The 27,159-nt window shown below is 42.2% G+C and overlaps 1 protein-coding gene across 3 annotated transcripts in view; it reads right to left on the bottom strand.

Annotated features, from left to right (window-relative positions):
• TMEM45A (transmembrane protein 45A) overlaps positions 1–27,159 on the bottom strand; it is a 98,373-nt gene that overhangs the window by 5,336 nt on the left and 65,878 nt on the right. For all 3 annotated transcript variants that reach the window (XM_062176321.1, XM_062176330.1, XM_062176340.1), the window contains 4 exons: positions 17,880–18,072; positions 16,262–16,468; positions 14,827–15,011; positions 3,264–3,409 (listed from right to left, as the gene is read on the bottom strand). In XM_062176321.1, the coding sequence (XP_062032305.1) occupies positions 3,264–3,409; positions 14,827–15,011; positions 16,262–16,468; positions 17,880–18,072 (731 nt within the window). The remainder of the gene's footprint in view (positions 1–3,263; positions 3,410–14,826; positions 15,012–16,261; positions 16,469–17,879; positions 18,073–27,159) is intronic.

Raw genomic sequence — 27,159 nt, 5'->3', positions numbered from 1 at the left:
TGAGCTCATGCACATGCTTTACGGGGATGGGTTAGGACTAACAGATCAGTCAATGAGAAGGTGGAGTTTCCCAGCTCTCCAAGCACTTACACACGTACAGAAGGAGACAACTGCAGATCAAAGTGGGCTTATCCAAAGCCTAACACAGACTTCTGGGACCTAGACAAGGAAGCAGTTTGCTCACTCAGAGCCCTGGCTCCAGAGCTACTTCAGCATTGCAGCACAGAGCGGGATGAGTGGGGTGGGGCCCACGTCTAGAGAGAAGACAGGAAAGCTGGTTCCTGACAGGCTGAGACTTCTCTGGGTCTGGAAGCAGCTACTGTATCCTAGGAATCCAGAGAAGGTGTTAGATGAGTAGCATCAAATACAGTAGCTGCTATGCATACATGAGTATGGCTATTTAAGTTACTTAAAATTAACAAGGCACCAACCATACTTCAGGTGCTCACTAGTTAGCACTATGAACACTGTAAATACAGAATTCTGGGAACACAGAATATTCCAATCAGTTCTGCAGTCTGAAGGATGAGGTTCTGCAGCCTTCATGCCTGGGAACTGGGATCAGCAGAGTGAAGCATGGATTGGCACCAACTACCTTAGAGAGAGAAGTTGTGAGCCTCCTTTTTTATTCCTGTTCATCCTTCAAGCTACAGCTTAGTTTTCTGTTGTGAGGAGCCTTCTCTGGGCTGTAACATGACTTGTTCTACTTGTTTCCACTTACTGCCCTACATTTAAATTGTCTGTATCTGTAATTTAATACTGATGCTAGGACTAAAAATTCTTCATGGGCATAGTCTATAGTTCATTCTTTTTTTTTTTTTTTTTTTTTTTTTTTTTTTTTTTTTTTTTTTTTTTGGTACCAAAGAGTAGAAGGAACAGGAGAAAAATAATAAGACAATAACATTTGTTGAGCATTCTGTCTTAAGAAATGTAAATGCATGGTCTCATTTAGCCATTATTATTATCCACATTTTGCAAACAAAATCAAGACTTAAAATGCCATTAAGTAATCGGCCTTAAGTCAGATAGCTGATAAGTAGCAGAACAGCCGCTACATGGCTCCTCACTCACTTATGAAATGTTAAACTAGGATCTTTGTTAAAAAAAATAACTGTATTATTCAACCAAATCATATTTTTTTAGAAATACTAGAGTCAATGTCAATCAGTCAGGTGCTCGAATTTAACAGGACAGGTGCAAGTTGATTTTTTTTAAAAAATCCCAAGTTTTTCTGTGTGGGTACAAACTGATGAAATCTTTACTTAGTGCATACTAAATCAATCTTCTGTATATAAAGATAATTGAGAATGAGTCTTGATGTGAATGGAATGGGAGAGGGAGCGGGAGATGGGAGGGGTGCGGGTGGGAGGGAAGTTATGGGGTGGAAAAAGCTGTTGTAATCCACAAACTGTACTTTGGAAATTATATTTACTAAATAAAAGTTTAAAAAAAAATCCCAAGTTTAAAAGGTGATGCCCTGGAGTCGAAGGATGCCCCAGTCAGAGCCACCAACCTTGCTGGCTCCAAGCTGAAAAGCCCTTCACTCGGCCTTGTTTCCAAAATGACCACCGCTGCTGAGGGGACGGCCAAGTAGGGTCAGCAACATCGCAGGCAGAACCGTAAATTTCCTGTTAGAGTTGCCACCTGCCTTTACCTGGCGAGCTCTCCTCCCAGACCAGCTAGGAAATGGAAATCAACAGGGTGCCTTCCCCTAGGAGGTTCACACCTCCCTTAGGATATACCCCATGTGAAGAGATAGGTAGGTCTGGGCCTCATAACTTACAAGGCCTAAAGCCCACCAGATTATTACCAGGTCCCTTCTGTCAGTTTCTATTTGCCTCTCAATCAGAAAACTTAGTCGTGGCTTAGACAGCACCTTTCTTAGGTCCCCTAGTAATGACTCTGTCCTTTGTTCTAGACCCTGTCTAGCGCACTTGGGGCCTCAATCCTTTGTAATCATAGCCTCTACTCTAACATCAACGGCTCTACTCCAGACCTGTGTGTACTGATGGTCCTCTCCCCCACCCTATGTTGTAATATTGTTCAGGATTTTCTCCACAGACAAACCCATCTACCCACAAAAGATGAGTGGCTTTTCTCCCGGTCTTGGTTGGGATCAGATTTAAACCACATCCATCAACAGTCTTCACAAGAGTCCAGAGACCCCACTCATTTCCTCTCTTCTATGAAATCCTCTCATTACCTGGTTAATGCCACTCTTAGGATCATTGGTTGCTATTCTCACCCTGTCTTTTATACCACAGTGTCTGTTTAAGTATTTACAGGAGGTGATAATAGAACGAACCAAGGCCTTCAGCAACCAGGCGGTCAACCAAAGGCTGCTACAGGGATATACTCGGCTCCCCATCCAGGAGACAGCGGCTTGAGACATGCCAGCAAAGAGCATCTCCTAGCCTCATGTTAGCAGGAAGTAGCTCTAAAGACAGATCATCATCCCTCCACCCCTCCTGGACATTTGGGGCTAATGTAATCCCATACAAATCCTGCTTTATAAAAAACAAAAGCGAAGAATGTTAGGAAAATGGCGCAGCCTTATCTATGGTGCAATCTACACCCCAGACACCATCCTAGGCTCTAGCCCCCGATGTCATTGCTGGAAGCCAGGTGGCCACTTGGCTCAACCACCGGTGTCAAGCTCCACCCCCATCCTGATGGGATTCGGTGTTCCTACTTCCCTGCTTGGCCCCCAGCAAAATTGTAAAAGGACCTGTTCCTGAGCACGTGGCTCTCTCTCTCCACCTCCTGATCTCTCTCAAAGTGTCTCTGGATTTCTCTTTTATCCTCTCCTTCTCCCTCTTTTCCTTCTTCACCCCTTCCCTCCAGTATGAAGGGTTTCCCCCAATAAACCTTTTCCCTCAAAAAAAATGGTGCAATATATATGCCTGGATTAATGGAGGACTCACTGCAAGTGTCTGTGCAGACCATTCAGAAGAGGAAACGACATAGGCAAAGCCATATAGGCACAGGGGAGTGGCTGAAGGGTAATGCATGGGTCACAGGCACAGCAAAGACACTGTTGAGCTATTCCAAATTTAACCTAGCACATATTCTTTATCCTGGGAATTTCTAGGTTTGTGGGTAATCTTCTGATATGTTACCCTGTCTTATGGGAGATAAAGGATGAAATTTTATTTTTAATTTGAAGTTTCACACTATTGAGTCTTCATGATCACATACCAAAGAATAGATCAACAACAGCAAAAAAAAAAAAAAAAAAAAAAAAAAAAAAACCACTAACTTACCATGTGATAAAAGCATAATTCATTCCAATGATGGTGAGGGCTAATAGGTAATGCCAACAAAAGCACATGGTGAGAAACAGAGCGTTTTCATGATCTGTCAGATCCCATGAAGGATGTTCACCAAGGGGGTAAAGGACAAAACCCAACTGTAATTCAAAACAAAAAAAGCGCATGTTAAGATAACAAACGCATTCCCAAAGAGCATGCACTTCAAAATACTGTGTTCCAAGGTAAATGGCAACTAAGATAACTCCAATTATCTGAGATATCACAGATAAAACATTAGGCTTTCCTGCCTGTATTAGTAATCTATACATGTTTACCAAGTCATATTTTTGAAAAAAATTAGAAGGATATTTAATTATCCAACTTGCAAAGTATAAATAGCGATCATCTCTGGGGATGGATGGACTTTCAGAGAGTATCTTAGGTTTCCACATTGTGCAGTTCCGGTCTGTTATTTTGAAATTAGGATCCAAAAGGTTTAAAGTAAATAAATGTCAGTGCTGGTGCTGTGGTGTAGTGGGTAAAGCCACTGCCTGCAGTGCTGGTATCACATATGGGTGCCAGTTCGAGTCCCCGCTGCTCCACTTTTGATCCAGCTCTCTGCTATGGCCTGGGAAAGCAGTAGAAGGGACCCCTGCACCCATGTGGGAGACCAGGAAGCAATTCCTGGCTCCTGGCTTGGGATCGGTCCAGCTCCGGCTGTTGTGGCCATCTAGGGAGTGAACCAGCAGATGGAAGACCTCTTTCTCTCTGCCTCTCCTTCTCTCTCTGTGTAACTCTGACTTTCAAATAAATAAATAAGTCTTTAAATAAATAAATGTCTACACCTAACAATATATTCAGTGGTGAAAGACTGAAAAAGCTTTTCCCCTAAGATCAGGAGCAAAACAATGATGTCTGCTTTCACCATTTGTATTCAGTATTGTACTGGAAATTCTAGCTACAGTAATTAGGCAAGAAAAATGAAAGTCATTTATATTAGAAAGGAAGAAATAAAACTATCTTTATTCATAAGTAATGTGATCTAATATATAGAAAATCCTAAATAATTCATTTTTAAAGATTCATTTATTTGAATAAAATAAATTTATTTATTATAAATAAATGGGTTTTCCCCCCATAATTTCCCTCCCACCGGCAAACCATCCCATCTCCTGCTCCCTCTCCCATCCCATTCTTCATTAAGATTCATTTTTAATTATCTTTATATACAGAAGATCAACTTAGTATATACTAAGTAAAGATTTCAACAGTATGCACCCACACAGATACACAAAGTATAAAGTACTGTTTGAATACTAGTTTTACCGTTAATTCGCATAGTACAATACATTAAGGACAGAGATCCTACATGGGGAGCAAGTGCACAGTGACTCCCGTTGTTGATTTAACAATTGACACTCTTATTTATGACATCAGTAATCACCTGAGGCTCTTGTCATGAGCTGCCAAGGCTATGGAAGCCTCTTGAGTTCACAAACTCTGATCTTATTTAGACAAGGCCATAGTCAAAGTGGAAGTTCTCACCTTCCTTCAGAGAAAGGCACCTCCTTCTTTGATGGCCTGTTCTTTCCACTGGGATCTCACTCGCAGAGATCTTTCATTTAGGTCATTTTTTTCTTTGCCACAGTGTCTCGGCTGTCCATGCCTGAAATACTCTCATGGGCTTTTTAGCCGGCTCTGAATGCCTTAAGGGCTGATTCTGAGGCCAGAGTGCTGTTTAGGGCATCTGCCATTCTAGGAGTCTGCTGTGTATCCCGCTTCCAATGTTGGATCGTTCTCTCCTTTTGAATTCTACCAGTTATTATTAGCAGACACTGGTCTTGTTTATGTGATCCCTTTGACACTTAATCCTATCTTTATGATCAATTATGAACTGAAACTGATCACTTTGACTAGTAAAATGGCATTGGTACATGCCACCTTGATGGGATTTGGAATTCCATGGCATGTTTCTAGCTCTACCATTAGGTTAAGTCCTAGTGAGTGTGTGCTGAACTGTACATCTCCTTCCTCTCTTATTCCCACTCTTATTTTCAACAGGGACCAATTTTCAGTTAAATTTAAACACCTAAGAATAATTGTATGTTAATTAAAGAGTTCAACCAATGGTATTAAGTAAAACAAGAAAATACTAAAAGAAATAAAATAGCAAGCTGTATATTGACAGGACAAGGGCTGCTCAAGTCACTGTTTCTCATAGTGTCCGTTTCACTTCTACAGGTTTCCTTTTAGGTATCACCCTCATATTAATGTACTATTATCTTCATTATCCTGATAAGAAAACTGAGTCATTGAGTGACTTGCCCATGAAAACACATTTAACAACTGAAATCTTACAGGAAAAACAAATTCAGTGTATACAGTTGAATGAAACTTTATGTTTTGTTTGAAATGTCAAATAATCTTAGTAAATCAAGGAAAACTAAGATTTGCATCTCAATCATTTGTTCCCATTCCTGGATTCCCTTTATTTGAATGAAAAAAAAAAAAACCCTATCATTTGTAGGATCTGTTATATGTTCTACCATGTGCTGGGCACTTTGCCTCCACTCACGCACATAAACTTTACAATAAACCTCAACAAGCATCATGAGTCTCATGTTCCAGGGGAGAAGACTGGAATTCAGAGACTTCAGGAATGTCTCCCATATTACAAAATTCCTGAATGACTAAAGGAGGATTCCAGACCAGGAGTGTCAGGCTCTGAAAACACTTGGCTCTTTCTCAGACTCGATACTCATTTACCACATGGCCCTTCCATATGGGGCAACAGGAAGGACAGAGTTCTGTTCTGAATAACAAGGTTGGTTTGAGTCATCTCAGAGATTCTAATATGCTTTGAAAAGTCAGCACTGGAATTGAAGGTGGTCCTGTGAAGATTCGGTACTGTGTGACCCTCAAACACAGATTACAGTCTAGAAGCCCCTGAGTCACATCTAAATTACACGTGTGTTTTGCTTTGTTGTTGTTGTTGTTGTTTTTAATTTGTTTTAGAGGTAGAGTTACAGAGAGAGACAGACAGACAGAAAGGTCTTCCATCCATTTATTCACTCCCCAAATGGCCACAACAGCCAGAGCTGGGCTGATCCAACGCCAGCTGCCTGGAGCTTCTTTCAGGTCTCCCACATGGGTGCAGGGGCCCAAGGACTTGAGCCATCTTCCACTTCTTTCCCAGGCCATAGCAGAGAGCTAGATTGAAAGAGGAGCAGCCAGGACATAAACCAGCATCCATGTGGGATGCCAGCACTGCAGGTGGAGGCTTAGCCTACTACATGCACTGGCTCCCACACATGTGCTTTGTCTGACACATTTCAACAAATAATTCTAATTCCTCCACAACACGTAAAATTTAGGGAATATCATACAAAAGCTCTACTTAAAAAAAACAAGACTATCTGGTCAACATTAGGTATGTGTTCCCAGTGGCCAGCACACACAGATGAATCATTCTCCATTGATTCATCATTCAGCTTACCTGCTCACCAAGTGGAGGGCGGCAGATCAAGATTTCCCTACTTCTGTGCTGGTCCTATGCATTTTATTTCTGAACCAATGTCAGAGCTGTAAATCTTCTCAAAATATTACATTATTTAAAAATAGCCTAGGGCAAGCATTTGGCCCAGCAGTAAGATGCTGCTTGAGATGTCTGCATCCCACATCAGAATGCCTAGGTCCAAGTCCTGGCTTCCTTTCCAGTTCCAGCTTCCTATTAACACACATATCCTCAAGTATTTAAGTCCCAGCCACCCATGTGAGAGACTCAGAATGAGTTCCAGGCTCCTGGCTTTTCCTGGCCCAATTCCAGCCTCTGTGGGCATTTGGGGAGTGAATCAGCAGGTAGACAATATTTCTCTTTCTCTCTCTCTCTCTCTCTCCCCCCTCTTTCAAATAAAAATAAATGCTTTTTTTAATTAGCAGGATCTATTACAATAACTTCTTATTTTTTTTTTTGACAGGCAGAGTGGATAGTGAGAGAGAGAGAGACAGAGAGAAAAGTCTTCCTTTTTGCCGTACAATAACTTCTTATGTATATCACAGGAGAGAGGATGCATTTGCCGTCTATTTCAGAGATATAAAAATTAAGGAATGCATGACTCTGTCCTTCCATCTCCAAACAGTGGCAAAGACATTTACTGTTGTAGCTTGGCCACCAACAGCTGGGGACTCTACACTAGAACACAGCTACATTCTAAAAGAATAACCTGTCAACTCGCCCGGCAGAAGGTGCGTCAGCCATTGAGTCAACACTCAAAAACCACAGGCAAAGAATGCCACCCGGCTGGTTTGTCTTTTGCATTGGATATACTGGTGTTTTGCAACACTTCTTTTCTACACTGCTAGGACGAGCTGTCTGTGAGGAACAAAATGAGCAGAGTCCAGGTCCCTGGAACTCTGAGAAGAAAGGAAGAATGTCGGGGTCCTCGGTGCTCACTGTTTAGAGCTTAAGCTGTCACAAACCAAAGGTTGTCAAGGATCATCAAAGCGGCAGATCAGCATGGCACACATTCTCCCCGTGGGCCACAGAAATGAACTAAGGCTGTCAACACCTCGGTTTCAGATTTCTGGCCTTCAGCACAGGGCAAGAACAAGTGTTTATTGTTCGAAGTCACCCATTCATGGGAATCTGTTGTTATTGTAGCCCTAGAAAACCACTGCTGAGTCAAAATCAAAATACGCAAAAAAGTATCTTTTGGGCCGGCGCCATGGCTCACTTGGCTAATCCTCCGCCTGTGGCGCTGGCACCCCGGGTTCTAGTCCTGGTTGGGGCACCGGGTACTAGTCCCGGTTACTCCTCTTCCAGTCCAGCTCTCTGCTATGGCCCAGGAGGGCAGTGGAGGATGGCCCAATTCCTTGGGCCCTGCACCCACATGGGAGACCGGGAGGAAGCACCCAGCTCCTGGCTTCAGATCAGCGCAGTGCCAGTGGTGGCGGCCATTAGCGGAGTGAACCAATAGAAGGAAGACCTTTCTCTCTGTCTCTCTCTCACTGTATATAACTCTCTCTGTCTCTGTCTCTCTCTCTCTCACTGTCTACCTCGGCCTGTCAAAAAAATAATAAAATAAAATAAAAAATAAAAAAAATTAAAAATTTTTTAAAAGAGTACCTTTTGCCCTAAACCTGCAGCCTGGACACACTGATGACTCATCCATCCTTAAATCCCAACTTGCCTTCACTTTCTCCTGGCAGATTTCCCTGTCCTCTGTCCCTGGAATCAGCAGCCATCTCTGCAGGGCAGTAAGAGTTTGCAAGTTGTGAGTTCTAATCTTCTCAACAACACCATGAACTATTATTTCTCTTTCACGGTTGAAGAGGCCTAAAGGCACAGAAGGCCTTGACTCTGGTGACTCGTGTGATTAATACAGGTAAGGTAGAATTCAGATCTAGGTCAGCCTCACCGGCGGGTCCAAGACCTTTTTATTACACATCATATACACAACTGTTTTTTGTTTGTTTCTGGAGCTTTCCAACCAAAACCTTGCTCTGGTCGCCTCCATGAGTCATCATCAGTTCTGCCAGTCAAATTTTCTGTTTTAGATCAGGAGAAGAGAAACTTTGCATACTTCGCACTGCTAAAGCTCGCTGGAACCTCAGAACCTGACACTGAAAAGCTAAAGATGTTGTTGAAGCTCATGAACAGAGGTAAGCCACGTGACCATGAAGTGAAAGAGGAGAGCTGAAATTCCAAATTAAGGGCCAGAAGTTGCTACAACTCACGAAATCTTCACTTAAATATAAAGATCCTTTATAAAAGAAATCCTCCCTTTAAATACAAAAATAGAAAAATACACACTTTCATCTGTTGTCCTAGTTTGTTTCCAACATACAAGTTCAAGAAAAACAAAGAAATTTGTTTTCTTGCTCTATCTTTTCTGCCAACTCCTTATGTTTTGATTAGCTTAAGTTTCACTGGTAACACATTTCAAAAGTAAATAGCTATCTTCTCCAATAGGCAGCAAGCCAGCGGCCTGTTTCCCATACTTAAGAGTCTGATTTCCCAGGGCCTCATTGTGGAGTAGTGGGTTAAGCCGCCGCCTGTGACGCCAGCATCCCATATGGGCTCCGGTTCACATCCCAGTTGCTCCACTTCCAATCCAGCTCCCTGCTAATGTGCCTGGGAAAGCAGCAGAAGATGGCCCAAGGGCTTAGTACAGGGGCCTGTACCCCTGTAAAAGATCCCGATGACACTCCTGGTTCCTGGCTTCAGCCTGGCCCAGCCCTGGCTGTTGTGGCCATTTGGGGAATGAACTAGCAGATAGGAAATTCTCTCCCCTTCTCCCTCTTAAAAAAAAAGGAAAAGAAAAAGAAGAAGATTCTGATTTTCTATTGTTTTACATCTTATTATCCAATCATTTATTTCAATACTATAATCCTAAGCATGTGTTTGAACTACCATATCTGATCTCAGACCACTACTGCTCAGTTGGACCTTTTTGCTAATTTAGAATGAGTTTTCATTTCTTTTTTAAAAGCAAGACACTGTTATTGTGGTAGTCAGAGGGAATCTCCTGGTTGAGGAGAGGGGGGATTAATGGAGTTAGGAGATGCAGTGGAAGCAATTGTCCAAAACAAGGAGAAACGAAGAGAGCGGGAGCATTTTCCTCTTCTGACTGTCCTTAAGCCTTGGCCCTAACAAGGGTGGGTGGAAGTGAACTTTTGAAATATTCTCCCACACAGGACTTTTGTTTTCTCTTATAAATTGCATTGTGCACCTGGGTTATTAGAAAAACATTTGACTGTTGTGTGGACCAGGAAAAAAACCAATTTTTATAGGCTGGAAGAGAAACTCCTCCTCCATTTGCATATTACCCAATTGTTTATGAATGAGTTATTAGCAGTCTAAGTATTTGCTTTGTTCAGTTCACATTTCCATACAAATGGTTCCAATAGTCCAGGTGAGTGTTTTCTCTAATCTATCCATAGTTTAAACACTGGTAGTAACCATAAATGAATAATTAGCAAAAGTAAAATAAAAATGGTGAAAGCAACAACCAAATATTGTTAGCTTAAGACAGTTCTGGCTGTAAACACTTTATACCATTTCCATCAAAAAAAAAAAAAAATGGAAGCATAGTAAGCTCTTCTAAGTTTCTAGACACTTCTATGTCCAAGGAATACAAGAATGAGATGAGTTGCTATGGCTAACCCTTCACTTCCTGTCTGCGTGTGTTTGAGCTGGTATTAAACGCTCATTTTCATTAAGGCTCCAGACATTATTTAGGCTGATCACCAGTGAAAAGGAAAACTAGTCTAGACATATTGGTAGCTAAAAAATTTCTACATAATCACAGATTTATCCCCAAAGACTTTAACCTCACAGCTCTTCCTTTGAAAAGCTTTTGAGGAAATATGAAAATATTATTTCCCTGTCAAAAGGGGCATCATTGAGCCAACTGATTCTCAATTGAGATAACACCTCAGCTTCCTCCTTCAGAACCTAAATATTAATTATGAACTGAACATTATTTAACTTAATTAATTCTGCTCTTTACAATTCTTTCCTTCAACTCTCCTTGGGTTTTCCCTGTTGATCCTGCTTGTCTGTCTTTATTTGAATAATAAGCTCTCTAACAAACTTCATATAGTCAATCCATGTAGATTCCTGAATTCAATACGGAAAGGATATAGTATCTTTTCAAAGGCATGGAACATCTACAAACACTGAAGGAAGTATCAAAATATTTCAAAAAGAACAAATTCTCAGATCACAAAAAAAAAATAAGCTAAAAATGAATAGTAAAAAGAAAAATAATATTTGGATAGACTGACAGTAGGGGCTGGTGTTGGCAGTGGTTAAGATGCTACTTGGGCACTCATACCGAAATCAGAGTGCCAGAGTACAAGTAGTCACTCTGCTCCCGACTTCAGCCTCCTGCTAATGTGCACCATGGGAGGCAGCAGGTGACGGCTCCCATAGCTGGGTCCCTGCTACAATGCGGGAGACTCAGATTGAGTTCCTGACTCCTAGCTTTGTCCTGGACCAGCTCCAGCTGTTGTAGGCATTTGAGGACTGCACCAATGGTTGGGAGATCTCTCTCTGCTTCTATCTCCAATAAAAGTCCAATTCACAATAGCAAAGATATGGATGGTCCTTTAAGTGATGACTGAATAAAGAAAACATATACATGTATACATACATACATATATATATGATGTAGTATTACTCAGTCATAAAAAGCATTTGGCATTTGCAACAAAATGAACGGAACTGGAAATCATTATGCTAAGTGATTTTAGGTTTTGAGGAGATAATAAATAACTTAAAAAAAACTTTTGTATATAAGCTGGTTAAATAGACCAGTTATCTGTTTTATCACATTATGGGGTACTTGGAATGGTTTTTCTATATTTTTTCCTTCAAAATAACTCTTGAACTTACTATTTGTTGAATTCTTTTTTTATTGGAGGATTAAGTTTATGATTATAAAGTAAATTGAAAGTATATCATTGCAAAAATTAAAAGAAAAATAAGAAAGGAACAAAGAGGAAGGATGGGAGTGAGAGAGGGAGGGATGGTATGGTGAAAGTATCATTATGTTCTTAAAACTGGATATATAGGGGCCGGCACTATGGCACAGTGAGTTAAAGCCCTGGTCTACAGCATCAGCATCCCATATCGGCGCCAGTTCGAGTCCTGGCTACTCTACTTCCAATCCAGCTCTCTGTTATGGCCTGGGAAAGCAATAGAAGATGACCCAAGTCCTTGGGCCCCTGCATCCATGTGGGAGACCTGGAAGAAGATCCAAGCTTCTGCCTGCAGATTGGCCCTGCTCCAGGCCATTATGGCCAACTGGGGAGTGAACCAGCAGATGGACTACCTCTCACTCTGCCCCTGCCTCTGTAACTCTTTGAGATAAATAAATAAAGCTTTAAAAAATTAAAAAGCTGTATATAAGAAATATATGAAATGTGTTCCCTTTATATGAATAACAAATTAATAAATAGTCTAAAAATATCTTGAATCTAGCCCCAGCTCCAACAGTCTTTCTAGTCTCCTACTTTTTTTCTTTACAGATTTTTTTATTTTTTTATTTGAAAGTCAGGGTTACAGAGAGAGAGAGAATGACAGAGAGAGAGGTCTTCTATTCACTGGTTCACTCCCCAAGTGGCTGCAGTGGCCAGGGCTGAACCAAGATGAAGCTGGGAGCCAGGAACCAGGAACTTCATCTGAGTCTTCTACGTGGGTGGCAGGGGCCAAACATCTTCTGCTGCTTTCCCAGGCATATTAGCAGGGAGCTGGATTGGAAGTGGAGTAACCAGAACACGAAATGACACCCATATAATATGGCCACATCACAGGTGGTGGCTTTGCCTGTGATGCCACTATGCGGCCACTCCACCACGTTTTAAATATCACATCATTCCTACTGCCATTTTGACGATGATATTTCTTTCTCCCTCAGTACCCATATTTTCTTATCACTTCTCATCTTAAATGCAAATCCCTGAAATAGCTTCATTATCCAAAATCCTTGCTCTTTGGTGACTAAAAAATCTCTTCTAAAAAGTCATCCCCTCACTGGCACTGTAGCTCACTAGGTTAATCCTCCACCTGCGGCGTCGGTACCCCAGGTTCTAGTCCCGGTTGGAGCGCTGGGTTCTGTCCCGGTTGCTCCTCTTCCAGTCCAGCTCTCTGCTGTGGCCCGGGAGTGCAGTGGAGGATGGCCCAGGTCCTTGGGCCCTGCACCTGTATGGAACACCAGGAGGAAGCACCTGGGTCCTGGCTTCAGATCGGTGCAGCACACCGGCCACAACACGCCAGCCGTAGCGGCCACTTGAGGGGTAAACCAACAGGAAAAGGAAGACCTTTCTCTCTGTCTCTCTTTCTCTCTCTCTCTCTCTCACTGTCTAACTCTGCCTGTCAAAAAAAAAAAAAAAAAAAAAGTCATCCCGAGGCTGGCATTGTGGTACAGGTAGGCTGTAGGCATCCTATATGGGTGCCAGTTGGAGTTCCAGCTGCTCTGCCTCCAATACAGCTCCCTGCTAATGAGCCTGGAAAAGCAGCAGAAAATGGCCAAAGTATCTGGGCCCCTGCACCCATGTGGGAGACCTGGATGGAGTTCCAGGTTCCTGGTTTCCACCTGGCCCAGCTCTGTCCATTTTAGCCATTTGGGAAGTGAAACAGTGGGTGGAAGATATCTCTTTCTGTGTCACTATGCCTTTCAAATAAATAAATCTTAAAAACAAGTTTCCTTGATTTGATCACATTCACTTTCCATCTTAACCTTTTTTTTTTTTTTTGACAGATAGAGTTAGACAGTGAGAGAGAGAGACAGAGAGAAAGGCATTCGCTCCGTTGGTTCACCCCCAAATGGCCCCCATGGCCAGAGCTACGCAGATCCGAAGCCAGGAGCCAGGTGCTTCCTCCTGGTCTCCCATGTGGGTTCAGGGGCCCAAGCACTTGGGCCATCCTCCACTGCCCTCCTGGGCCACAGCAGAGAGCTAGACTGAAAGAGGAGCAACCAGGACTAGAACCCAGTGCCTATATGGGATGCCGGCGCCACAGGCAGAGGATTAACCAAGTGAGCCACAGTGCCAATCCTTAACCTTTCTTTACATGTATATATTATATTGGCTTATGATGTATCAGACTATGAAATGTACGTTCACTGATTGAAATTTATGATTTCAAAAACACATCTAGAGTTGACAGCATAAAATGGAAAATAACCTAGGTTTTAAGGTCAATAAATACAGATTTAAGGGCCAGCACTGTGGCGTAGCAGGTAAAGCTGCCACCTGCAGTGCCAGCATCCCATATGGGTGCCAGTTTGAGTCCCAGCTGCTTCACTTCTAATTTAACACTGTGCACATGCACCTGGGAAAGCAGCGGAAGATGGTCTGAGTCCTTGGACCTCTGCACCTTCATGGGAGACCCAGAAAAAGCTCCTGGCTCCTGGCTTCAGATTGGCCCAGCTCTTGCAGTTGCAGCCATGTAGGGAGTGAACCAGCAGAAGGAAGATTCTCTCTTTCTCTCTCTCTCTCTGCTTCTCTGTAACTCTGCCTTTCAAACAAATAAATACAGATTTGGATCCCAGCTCCATTATTGTTTTAGCCTAGGATTGTCTCCATTAGGCTTCTTATTCCTAAATTAGAAATGATAATACCTAACTTCCAGGTTGTTGTGCAAGCAAAATGAAACAACATGCATGTGAAAGTTTGGCACAGTGGCTGACATATAGTTGTTTCTCAATAAATAATGATTTCCTCCTTTTCCTGCCTCCCATGCATTTCTCAAGCTCAACACCCATTAGGCTGTAAGCTGCTTTATCCTCAGAAACTGCTTGTAACGAAAACCATGGGTTCAGAGGTCCCTCACCGTGGATATCCAGGTGTGCAGTGAGAGGGTGCACACCACACTTCCAACCCAGAAGCTCTAACAATGCTCCCATGGGGCCCAAGGGACCAGTCAAAGAACCATGACCTCTCAGAGGCCTGTGTACTCACTACAAGTGGAACACTGAGGGGAGTCTCTAGGGTCTGGAGCAGAATGCTCCGTCAAATAGAAAAGCTACAGACAGAGACACAAAGTCATTAACTGGTGGCCCCAACTCACCTGCCAGAACCAGGTCCCCTGTAGCAGAATGAGACTACACCGCAGAAGCTCCACAAGCACATTGTTCCGGGTCAGGAACTCCATGAAGGCAACAATGCCTGCCAAAAAGATGGCCAAGAACAGCAGCTGATGCACAAAGATGTCCAGCATTTCCCGGCCGTGAGTGTGGTTGTAGAAGATAAAAGCTGGGAGAGGAGAAAACACAATGTGTCTTTTTTCAGTAGAACCAAGGACCACCCACTCTTTCTCAGTCTCTCTCTAGAGAATTTTATACCCACAGTTGTCCAAAAAGAGCAGATACCCACTACAGAAATGCAACTCTGGCATTTACAGTCCTCACGGTCTCTTCAGAATGCAACCTTGCAGTGTGATTCCCTATTTCCCTCCCCAGCTTTTAGTCTCTCCTCCAACACATCATGACATTTTCAACATACTATACTTAAGAATTTTCTACGCAGGATGGGAAATAACAAGCATGACGGGGCAGGGGAGCTGTGATTAAGGTGAACACACATAAATAAACCAAAGCCTTGCCTTAAGGAAGCCAGCCAGTTGGAGGAAGGAAATTCAGACATAAACCATAAGGCTGGGCTTTCCTGGGTATAGCAAGACGTGAAGCTCCCAGGAAGTACACCTAACTGAATGCTTCCACTCCTTGGACAGATTCCACCCTCATCTTAATCCTTTCCACTTAAAGAGGAAAAGATGTTCACCTGAGATAATTAGAAACACGACATTGGCTGTTGGCATCCATCTCTTATTCAAGCCCTTGTTCTCAAAGAGAATGGAGCAAAAAGTCTTCTCTTGAGATGTACAAGACAAGGGGAATAGCTACAAAGTGACTACCTTCTGGTCATTGGGAACTTTTTAGTTTCATAATCAATTTCTTACTGGGTAATAAATGAAAACAATTAGCATTTATTTTCTTCCCACCCTCGCCCAACAGTAACCTCTCAAAATTAGGACCTTACATTTTCATGTGACCCAATTTTTCAGACCCTGCCTATCAGGCAGTAGTAGAATTGTAACCACATCTGTATGAAAAAGGTTACTTGGTAGATGATGGAAGCTGTTCTGCTATAAATGGTTGCCTAATGAGGACATGCATGCTTCACTGAATTTAGGTTTGACTTGCTTAAAGTCAAAATAACAACCATTTGCAAGGCAAACTAGAGATAAGCATCCACAGTGTATGGCTATTTAACACAGATATTAAACCTGAACAAAGCACATTGAATGACTCTGCTTGCCCAGTTCTACAAAATGAGCCAGTAGGGAAGATCCTTGGCATTCTGCCCCAATATCTCAATATCAAATATCTCACCGTGGCCTAGATATCAACCAAGACTGCACGAAGATCCCAAAGGTATATTATCATGCAGAGCTAGACAAAACCCACTAACAGAGAAAGGTACAGAAAAATACTCATACTTACCCTCCACAAATAAAGCATTTGACATCATTAGCTTGGGTAAGGAGACAGGAAGTGAATTGATGGTGAAACATATGATGTTGGACACCCCTACCAGTCCAAAGAATAAATACATGGTGAAATGATGCCAGGCCAAGATTTTGTTCCACCGGCCTTCTTTATATAAGCTCCAGTAGGGTCCTCCGGGAACAAATTGTTCCCCAGCCATGCCTGCAGAGGAACATACCACAGTGTTAACAATCCTCCCAAAACTTTGCCTAGAACACAGGAAGGTACAGGAGAATTAGCCCATTGCTAGTGTCCTCTGTGTGTCTCCAGACTTCCCTGACAACTGAGCACTGGAACGTAAGGCTTGTCTAGAGATTCAGATGCTGGTTAAGATAACAAAGTTTAGTCAATGATAACTAACTGGTCAAACAGCTGTTTCAGACCTTCAGTGCACACTGTGTTAGTTTTGCTGCCTTTTCTAAATCTTGAATGAAGTTGGAGTTTGGATTTGTGAGATCAGCCCTATAGAAGCTGTGTATTTCCCTCCAAGATACCACATCTTTGGGTAGCTGCCACAAAGGATGGGGTTGTGTGTGCTCCTTAATAAAAATGCTGAAAATTTCAGCTTTTCCCAGTTAAGGAGAACTGAGATAGCCAGATGCCTAGAGCATATGGTTCAGCTAATTATGCATACAGTTAAACTTTCTTAGAAATGCTGCCTTACTTGTTAATCTATAGAATTTGGCAAGGAAAGTCTTTGTTATATTGTTTACCAACGTAAAAGCTACCCATATTTACAGGTAACAGGGAATATTTCAACACATGTTTATATTTCATAATGTCCAAGTCTGGGAAAACATCTCTTCAAGTATTTAACATTCAAAATACTTCCTTCTAACTTGTTTTCCTTAGAAAAATATACAGTACATTCTTGTTATCTATAATCACCCCATTGTGAAAATAGGACACCAGAACCTTCACTCTGTAACTTGAGGGTCATGGCCAAGACCTACTACCATGAATAAAGAATGAAGAAATCTAATGGGAAAATGGAAAGTTACGCCTTTAATAAAGGGAGAGGCTACAGTGAAACTCTAACAACACAGAAAATTTCATCGACCTTCATAGTCAAAGGAAAGGCCTTAGAGGTCATCTGGCCTAACCTCTTCCTGCAATTTAGGAACCAAGTGAAAGGGTGAGCGTGGGAAGCAAGGTCTTTTCAGCCCTGACCCTCTCTATTGCCCATCAGCAATGAGTAATTATTGAAGCTTGCTCATAATCACTTGATTGTTTTGGTGTCATTTTCAAGATGATTTCTGACAGAGTTTATTCTTTCAGGGGTCAGGACACTTATATAAAATTATTTCAAAGATGCCAACTAATTCTATAAAGAAAATCCACCTTAACTTGGCAGGCAAGGTAACTACTTTAAATAATTCATAAAGGAGTAGACTTTTATATGAACATGAAAGTAGCACCTTCCTAACAAGTATATCAGATAGAAGTTAAACATGTTTGAGACATATTTTAATAAAAATTTCATTTGGCAAGTATCTCAATTTTATATTGCATCACCTCTCAGCATGTGAAAATACCCCAAAGGAGAACACTGAACACAGAAGTGTCCACTCACCAATTAAGGCCATGCAGAGTAAAACAATTCCCTCCAAAATTTCTGCTCGACGGAATAATGCTTTGGAACCCAGGTAGCAGGTCCGCTTTTGCTTTCTAAAGATATACTTCAGAATACTCTTAGTGCTCCACCAAAGAGCCATGATAAAGAAGAAGGTTCCAGGGAGGGCATGACCTTTGAAACTCCCCATGACCTAAAAAAATAAGAACACAACAGAGGATATTTCATTTCTGGAATTGCCCAAAACATCACTTGTCCCCAGAGAGTACAGTCTTCTGATGATCCTGGATCCATCACTCTTTCAGAGGATCCTACATTACAGTTGACAATCATATATTCCACTACAATATCATCAGTATCAATCAAAGGAGAATTAAAATTCACATTTATTGAACATTTAGCTTGTACTAGGCACTGTGTCAAAAATGTTTCTTGTTCATTCTTTGATTTTTAATTTATTTAAGAAGAAGAAGAACAGAGAGAGAGAGAGAGAGAGAGAGAGAGAATCTCATCCACAGGTTTACTCCCCAAATGTCTGCAACGCTAGCCAAAACCAGGAGCCAGAAATTCAATCCAGGTCTCTCATGTGCTTGAGCCATCACCAATGTCTCCTAGGGTCTGCATTGTCAGGAAGCTGGAGTCAGGAGCTAGAGCCAGTCATCAAACCCATGTACTCTGCCATGGGCTGCAGGCATCTTAATCTCTAGGCTAATCACCTGCCCTTGTGCCAAAGTGTTTACATGTTATCTCTAACCTGATTTTGGAACTCACCCATGAATGAGGGATTATCTCGTTTTCAATTAGGGTACAAGTTTAAAGAAGTTAAATAATTCACCCAACCTTCACAACTGTCGGGCAAAATTTCACTGTTTCTAACATAGATCTCAAAAAAACAATTTAATGACAGGAGGTACTTGGCCTGTTGCTCTTGCAGTATATTTGAAGAAAAGTAACATGAAAGCTTTACCTTATGTTTAAAACTGGAATGATGAGAAATTGCCTACTAATTTTTTCAAAGCATCAACCATCAAGTATGTGGAAGAGACCATCAGTGTTCACTAAATATCCAGTTGGGTTGGTATCTTTTTTGTTTTCTTCCCAGTTCTGGCTAATGGACTCAGTGTGGAACTGGCACATGTCACTCCCAGACTAAGTCAGCTAAGAGCTTACGTGACTGCCTTTATCTCACTCTTCCCCTGCTTTGGCAACCTTAGCATGGCACATTTGCCACACAGAGGACAGTCAACCAGCCTGCCTCAGATTTTAGTAGAACCATTCCTCTTGGTGCTCAGCCATTGAGAGTTTGAGACTTACTGCTAAAATCACTTAGTCTCACTGAGACAGGTGGATATCAAGTCAAATGAAATTGTACATTTTATTTCCACTATTGCTACATGTTGGAGTCACCTCTGGCTAACTAACAGAAGTGCCCTCCATGGGGCTGGTGCTATGGCGCAGCGGGTTAACGCCCTGGCCTGAAGTGCTGGCATCCCATATGGGCGCTGGTTCGAGACCCGGCTGCTCCACTTTCAATCAAGCTCTCTGCTATTGCCTGGGAAAGCAGTAGAAGATGGCCCAAGTTCTTGGGCTCCTGCCACGTGGGAGACCCGGAAGAAGCTCCTGACTCCTGGCTTTGGACCGGCACAGCTCCAGCCGTTGCTGCCATCTGGGGAGTGAACCAGCGGATGGAAAACCTCTCTCTGTGTAACTCTGACTTTCAAGTAAAATAAATAAATTTAAAAAAAAAAGTGCCCTCCATTTTAGGTCATTGCTACAGAAAATTAGTCTTGAGTTTTGTGAATTTGTAATTACATGCCACCCCAAAGGCTGACAGGACCAGTGTTATATCCTCACACCCACTGGCATGGAGAGTAGTTGACGGTTTTTGATGTAGGATAGCAGGTGAACCATGAAGGGGAAAATGATCTTTTCCTACTTTAGTTGTAGAACTTCTGTATCTTTGCCATTTAATCAGAAACAGTTTAACAGTTGGAATCTTTCTGTGTTTAAAAGATCCATACAAAAGGAAATCAAAGCAGGCCTGTAGTATTTTCCTGGCTACAGGACTCAACAGACCCAGCTACAAGGAACATGGAAGTGGTGTTCATTTGACTTCACTTCCACTGTGGAGAGAAGGTAATCAGCCACATCCTCAAACCACACTTCACTTATCGTTTAGAAACCATTATCCACCCTTCTATCTTTTGTTCCCTGCTACACTACTGCCTAAAGGTGCAACGTAGAAAGCCAAGTACAGTACCACAAAGACTGATTAGGTTTAAACCCAAAAAACAGGCACAGGAGCACAGATTTTTCCACACAGCAGAACGTACTTGGCCAGCAGTCAGCAGAAAGCTCCAGGGGAAAAGCTGAGGTAGGAAAGCAGCAGGCCCTGCAGGACCTCCGTTGCCCAATCTTCCCACCTGTGGTGGTGGGACAGATGCTGAGGACAGTGCTTTACCCAGGCCTAAAACAGTGGGCTGCAAGGACCAATCACTGGCTTCCAGACAGTCATACTAAAAATTCATACTCTTCCTCCATCCAAAGAAACCCTCCACTCCTAATGGCACCAACCGACTCTCTGGGCTGAAAACAAAGAAACCGTTCCTGATGCTCTCATTGGCTCCTTCCTGCTGACCACCACATAACACATACACACACTTACTCATCATCCCAAAGGGAGGCAAAGCACAAGATCTAAAGTAGGTGTTAGTTGTTAATTCCCAGGTGCTACAGCCACCCAAATCACAGACAAGAAAGATGAGAGAATTCAAAGTAGCTCAGAGGGGACTCAACAATTTTCTCGATGTAATCTCAACCAAATAGCTAACTGCATTTGAAATGAACACCATTTTGAGAAAAAAAAAATAGTATTTCATCTTCAGCCACCACCCAAAAAAGCACTTCTATAGTGACTCATATTTTCAGATACATTTGTAAATTCCAATACAAAATTGAATTATTTCTTGAGCTCCACTTTACTATCTGCCTTAACATGCAAAGTATATACAAGTATATGTAGCTTTGAAATTTTTTGATTCTCTGTCATTACAGTTTCCCAAATTTCAACTCTTTTGAAAGAGTGCTCTTAATGTAGCCTTACCTCCATACTTTCCTCAATGTCAAGTCCAATTCAATTCTCTTCTCTCAAGAATTTATAATAGTTTCAGACTCCAGAGGGAAAAGCAGATGCTAACTGGCCCTAAATCTATACTGCCTCCTCCTCCTCCTCTGAGACTGAACCAGTGTGCTCCTCTTTGCACATGAAGTAGAGCAGACAAACCTTCACACTATGTCACAATGCATTTAAAGCCAAGGAACACGCCCTGTGAAATATCCTGCTACCCTGTCCAACCATTATGCCACAAAGTAGTTCCAGGCGACACTCACCTTGTCATCCCACCTACCAGTCCACCAGCCTCAGTCATGTGCCACCTGCTCTAAGAACCAATACCTACGAAGCACATAACCTCTCTTTCAGGCCATTAAGATGGACAAAAGACAAAGGGAATGATAATAGCAGCAGTAATATAATAGAATGTGTTCTATAAATCCTAAGAAGATAAACCAGTTCCTACTCTGCAATGCCTCAAGCAAGAGACTGTCACAGATGTCAAGAATGAGTCATGGCTAAAACCCAAAGTTACAGTAGTAAGAAAAATGATAGAAGAGGACTGCTGTAGGTGAACAATGAAGCTAAAGGCATTTGGAGTACCAAGCAGCGCATCAGGGGCTTGACGCATCCATTACAGAATAGATATACCCCTGCTTACAACAGAAGGCGCACAATAGGTTGAGGAAATTAAAAAAAAAAAAAAAACAGAAATACTGAATATGCCCCTTACTAACACACTAGTTGAAAGTTTGAGGAGCATTGCTAAGATGACTGGCATGCCTAAGATAGGAAGGGATGCCTTCTGAGAAGGTCATGTGGTAGAGGAGATCATTCTAAAGCCATGTAGTAGAAGCAAAATCTAAGGTGAAAAGGGCACCCAGGAAAAGCAGCACCTCAACAGTAGAGTGGCCTGAGTGGAAGCAAGAAAGCAGAAGTGAAAGTCTGGTCTGTAGGAGGGCTTTCTATTCACTCGCAGCCCAGCCCAGCCTATCATCTCCATGATAAAAGTATGAAGATTGGGCTCTGTGAAACAGGGCTTAAGCCTGCTTGGGACACCCACATCCCATGTCAGAATGCCAGTTAATGTCCCAGCTATACTACTTCCAACCCAGCTCTCTGCCAATGTGCTGAGAGGCAGTAGATGATGGTCCAAGTTCTTGGGTCCCTTACAACCACATGGGAGACCCAGGTGCTGGGTTCCTGGCTCCTGGCTTCCGCTTGGCCCAATCCTAGCTGTTGTGTGTATCTGGAGAGAAACCAACAGATGGAAGATCTCTCTCTCTCTCCATGCTCACTCTTCTTTGTCCCTCTCTCTGTCATTTTGCCTTTCAAGTAGATCTTTTTTCAAAAAAAAAAAAAAAGAGTATGAGTGTCTCTTCTCTTCCCAAATGATATTGCCAAGATTCAGGAATCCCATTTGAATAAAGAAAAAGTATTTATCTGATGATTAGTGATGTTGGGCAATTTTTCATACACCTATTGGTCATTTGTATATCTTGTAAGATCTTTTGCCCATTTAAAAATTCTATTGTTTAGTGTTTTGCTATTGAGTACCTTATATATTCAGAATATTAACCTCTTGTCACATGCATAATTTGCAAATACATTCCTCCATTCTGTCAGTTGTATCCTCACTCTGTTGATTGCTTCCTTTGCTATGCAGAGGCATTTCTGCTTGACATCAACCCATTTGTCTATTTTTGCTTTTGTTGCTTATGATTTGGGGCTGTTAAGCCAAAAAATATCACATTACACAAATAAAAATGCTATTATCAAAAATGCAAGAAACAAAAAAAAAGCTAGCATGAATGTTTAGAAAAATGAACGCATATGCTACTGATTGAAAACATAAATCAATAAAACTATTATAGAAAACAGAAAAGAGGCCGGCGCCGTGGCTCACTAGGCTAATCCTCCGCCTTGCGGCGCCAGCACCCCGGGTTCTAGTCCCGGTCGGGGCACCGATCCTGTCCCGGTTGCCCCTCTTCCAGGCCAGCTCTCTGCTGTGGCCAGGGAGTGCAGTGGAGGATGGCCCAAGTGTTTGGGCCCTGCACCCCATGGGAGACCAGGAGAAGCACCTGGCTCCTGCCATCGGATCAGCGCGGTGCGCCGGCCGCAGTGCGCCAGCCGTGGCGGCCATTGGAGGGTGAACCAACGGCAAAAAGGAAGACCTTTCTCTCTGTCTCTCTCTCTCACTGTCCACTCTGCCTGTCAAAAAAAAAAAAAAAGAAAGAAAGAAAACAGAAAAGAAGTTCATCAAAAAATCAAAAACAGGACTACCGTGTGATTTGGCAATCCCATTACTGGGTTTATATCCAAAGGAAATGTAATCAGTATGTCAAAGGGACATATCTTTATTCTCCATTTACTGCAGCACTATGATATGAATTCCAGGATAAGAGAATCAACCTAAGTGCCTATCAATGAATGAACAGATTAAAAAAAAAAAAAAAACACAACCATGTGGCAAAAACACCCAAAGAAATACTATTCATCTATAAAGAATAAAATCCTGTCATTTGTGGCAGCATGGAAGAACCTGGAGGACACTGTGTTAAGCAAAATAAACCAAGCACAGCAAGACAAGTACCACATGATCGCACTCACACAGGGGAGCCAAGGAAGTGGATCTCATGGAAGTAAAGTGTAATAGTGGTTACAAGAGCTGGGGAGGGGAGAGGAAAGGGGCAGAAAAAAACTGACCAGCTGATCAGATAGGAGGAGTAAGTTCTGTTGTTCCATGGCAATGTCAGTGACAATGCATAACAATATTGTACTGAATACTTCAAAACAGCTCAGGAGAGGATTTTGAATGTTCTACCTACAAATCAATGATATTTGTATGAGGTGACAGATATGTGAAATATTCTGATTACTACAATGTATGTGTGCATTAAAACATCACACTATACCCCATACATAGATACAATTATTTGTCAATTAAAAGTAAAAATTTAAAAATAAATTGTATAGGATAGCCTTTAAAAAGAAGAACAGGAAGAATCACACAAGTCCTAACAGCCACCTAAAATCCCAGGATCAAACCCTGATATTTCAAAACATTATTGAGCAATTCTGTCTGGTCTGTTTGGCCTTGCTGTGATTCCTGTAGAAAACAAAGAAAAATGGATACTTATGTGTATGACAGAAATATCAAAAAGGCAATATCCATATATATTTGGCTTTTTGGAAAACATTAATAACTGAAAAGATTGTTGGGAACCCCCATGGCCCCACACTGTCTCAAATATCCTAACATCCTTTAATATCCCTAAGATCCTGAATATAGTTCCCTTCCCTTCCCTCACTGCACTTCTCACCCTGTCAGGACTCACATGACTTTGTACCACTCAGTCCCATTCACACCTTAATTCAACACATACTGAATACCAACTGCATTTCAGATGCTGTGCAGCTATGTAGAGAAAAACATTCGCCTTTAAGGGCTACACCATCTAGTAGAGAAGTGTATAAATTATTCCAAACCAATGCGAAGCTTGCACAGAGTGAAATGTGAAGAAGGAAAAAGAGCCTGACTCCAATGTGGAGAGTCAGAAGCCACTGTCATGTCTGTACACAAGTCTTATTTCTCCCCGCCACGTGAAATCCACTGCAAGCAAGGGCTGTGGTACCCATAACGCTTTGTACCTTGCTGACAGTAAGTAGGCAATGAACAATAAGTTTGTGCCTGAGACTCTATCTCCCACAAACACTCGCCTGGGAGGTAACTAGGATAAGAGTTGGCTAATAAAATGCAGATCCCCCGGACCCTACTCAGACGTACTGAATCTGTCCATAGGGGAAAAGTCAGGAGTCCTCATTTTTACCAAGCAACTGCCAGCTGTTTTTTTATATCCTTTGAGTTTTGAAAAAAAGGTTTAAAGTGTGTGAGATAAGCAAAGTGGGACCAAAACACTGAGATTTAAATATGATGTGCCCGTCATCATATGCCAGAGATCATCTGTCTTCTGGCACTGTCATAAACCCCAATGTGCTCATTCATACTAGGCCTAGTAAGTGAGCAGATATGGGTGGCTCAGTAGCTTCTCCTACAGCTAGTATGATAGTCCTGCTCTGTTAGATGACAATCTCTCTAGTGTTGCTACCCTACAGGTATGTATTTCATTGTATCATACCTTATTTTACTCTCTTCCATACCTCTACTTCTTGTTTCAACTATCAACCCCTCTCAGTCTTTAAATAACTAAAACCATCCACCACACCTAGGCTATTCTTAACAAAACACCTCAAATGGCTCACAGAACTTTGAACTTCAAACTATAAGACAGTGTGAGGTAACCCAAAGGCTTATATGTTAAAAATTAAAACTAACAAACAAAAAGTAAGAACAAATGTCATGTTGCATCACCTGCTTGTCATCAACTTGTCAAAGTAAACAGAAATCTGGGCCGGCGCCATGGCTTAACAAGCTAATCCTCCACCTTGCAGTGCCGGCACACCAGGTTCTAGTCCTGGTTGGGGTGCCGGATTCTATCCCGGTTGCCCCTCTTCCAGGCCAGCTCTCTGCTATGGCCCGGGAAGGCAGTGGAGGATGGCCCAAGTGCTTGGGCCCTGCACCCGCATGGGAGACCAGGAGGAAGCACCTGGCTCCTGGCTTCGGATCACGAGATGCGCCGGCTGCAGCGGCCATTGCAGGGTGAACCAACGGCAAACAGGAATACCTTTCTCTCTGTGTCTCTCTCACTATCCACTCTGCCTGTCAAAAAAAGAAAAAAAAAAAAAAGTAAACAGAAATCTGAACCAGTCTGTTGGTGGTGATACACCTGAAATGGGAAGAAAGCTAGCATGCACTGAACACCTACTATGTTCCAATAACCGTTCACACATGTTCATTTCATCTTTGAGAAAACTCATGGAAGGACTGCTACCTCCACCATAGATATCCCTGGAGTGCTCCCTTTTGAGAAAACTGAGGGTCTGAGAGATTTAGTGACCATTCAGGTTTGCATGTACCCTTTAAAACTCATGTTGAGATTCACCAGTGTGATGGTATTGTGAGGTGATGGCAAAAATGATTAGGTCAAGCAGACTTTAGCATCATGATGTATTAAGGCCACTACCATGGGAGTGGGTTGGTTATTGAGAGAGTGGGTCATTTTTAAAGCAAGTTTGGCTTCTTTGGCTTTCTGTTGCTCACTTGCTCGCTCTTGCTCTCTCTCTCTCTCTCGTCCACATGCTCTTTTGCCATGTGATGTACCTGATGCTGGCATTTTGATGTTGGACTTTCCCAATTGTGAGAAATAAGTTTATTTTCTTTATAAATGACCCAGGCTGTGGTATTCTTTTATAGTAGCAGAAAATTGACTAAGACAGTGACCTAAGAGCCAGGGTTCCAAAGGCCTATAGCAGATTCTAAATCCCATGATGTTAACACTAAGGGTAAACACTAGACAAAGTTTTCCAAAGGCCTCTCCAAAAGGTCCCAATCAAGCATCTTTGAAGAGGTCAAATAGCATAGAGAAAAGGCATCTCTTCCTGGGACTTGACGCTATTGAGCTGTCAGGCTCCAAACAAGGGAAACTGGATTGAGCAATTTACAGTGACATCATTTGCTATGAACTGACAAAGGTATACATGCTAGTGACAGTGATGAGCATCAGGCTGATCATTAAGGAACCTAACAAAGTCATTCCATAGTTCCAAGCACCATACTGCTGCATCACTCAAGTCAATGAATCATGATTGAGTACCCTGTCTGTATCTAAGGATCTACTTCAAGTTACAGAGGACTCAGTGGTGAGCAAACACATCAGTTTTCTATTGTTGCTGTAGCAGATTATGACAAATTTCATAGATTAAAACAGCACAGGTTTATTATCTTATAGTCCTGTGGGCCAGAAATTTAACACAGATGTCACCGTGCTACAGGCTGCAAGCAAGGCTGTCCCTCCATGTCTACCACCAGAGTCAAGGCAACAGCAAGGCCACAGCTACATTCCTTCTAAGAGGCTGAAAGGAAGACTCCATGTCCTTCCCTTCTCCAGCTTCTAGGGAGCAACTCCATTCCTCCTCCACATTCAAAGTCAATAATGTCCCATCTCTCCTTAACCACAGATTCCTCTGATGTTGAACTGTGCTGCTAAAGATTCTCTCCAATTTTAAAGACCCATGAAATTAGACGGAGCCTACTTGCACAATCCAAAA

This window comes from Lepus europaeus, chromosome 2 (assembly GCF_033115175.1).
Source record: "Lepus europaeus isolate LE1 chromosome 2, mLepTim1.pri, whole genome shotgun sequence".
NCBI lineage: Eukaryota > Metazoa > Chordata > Mammalia > Lagomorpha > Leporidae > Lepus > Lepus europaeus.
This window is presented reverse-complemented; position numbering and strand designations above follow the sequence as displayed.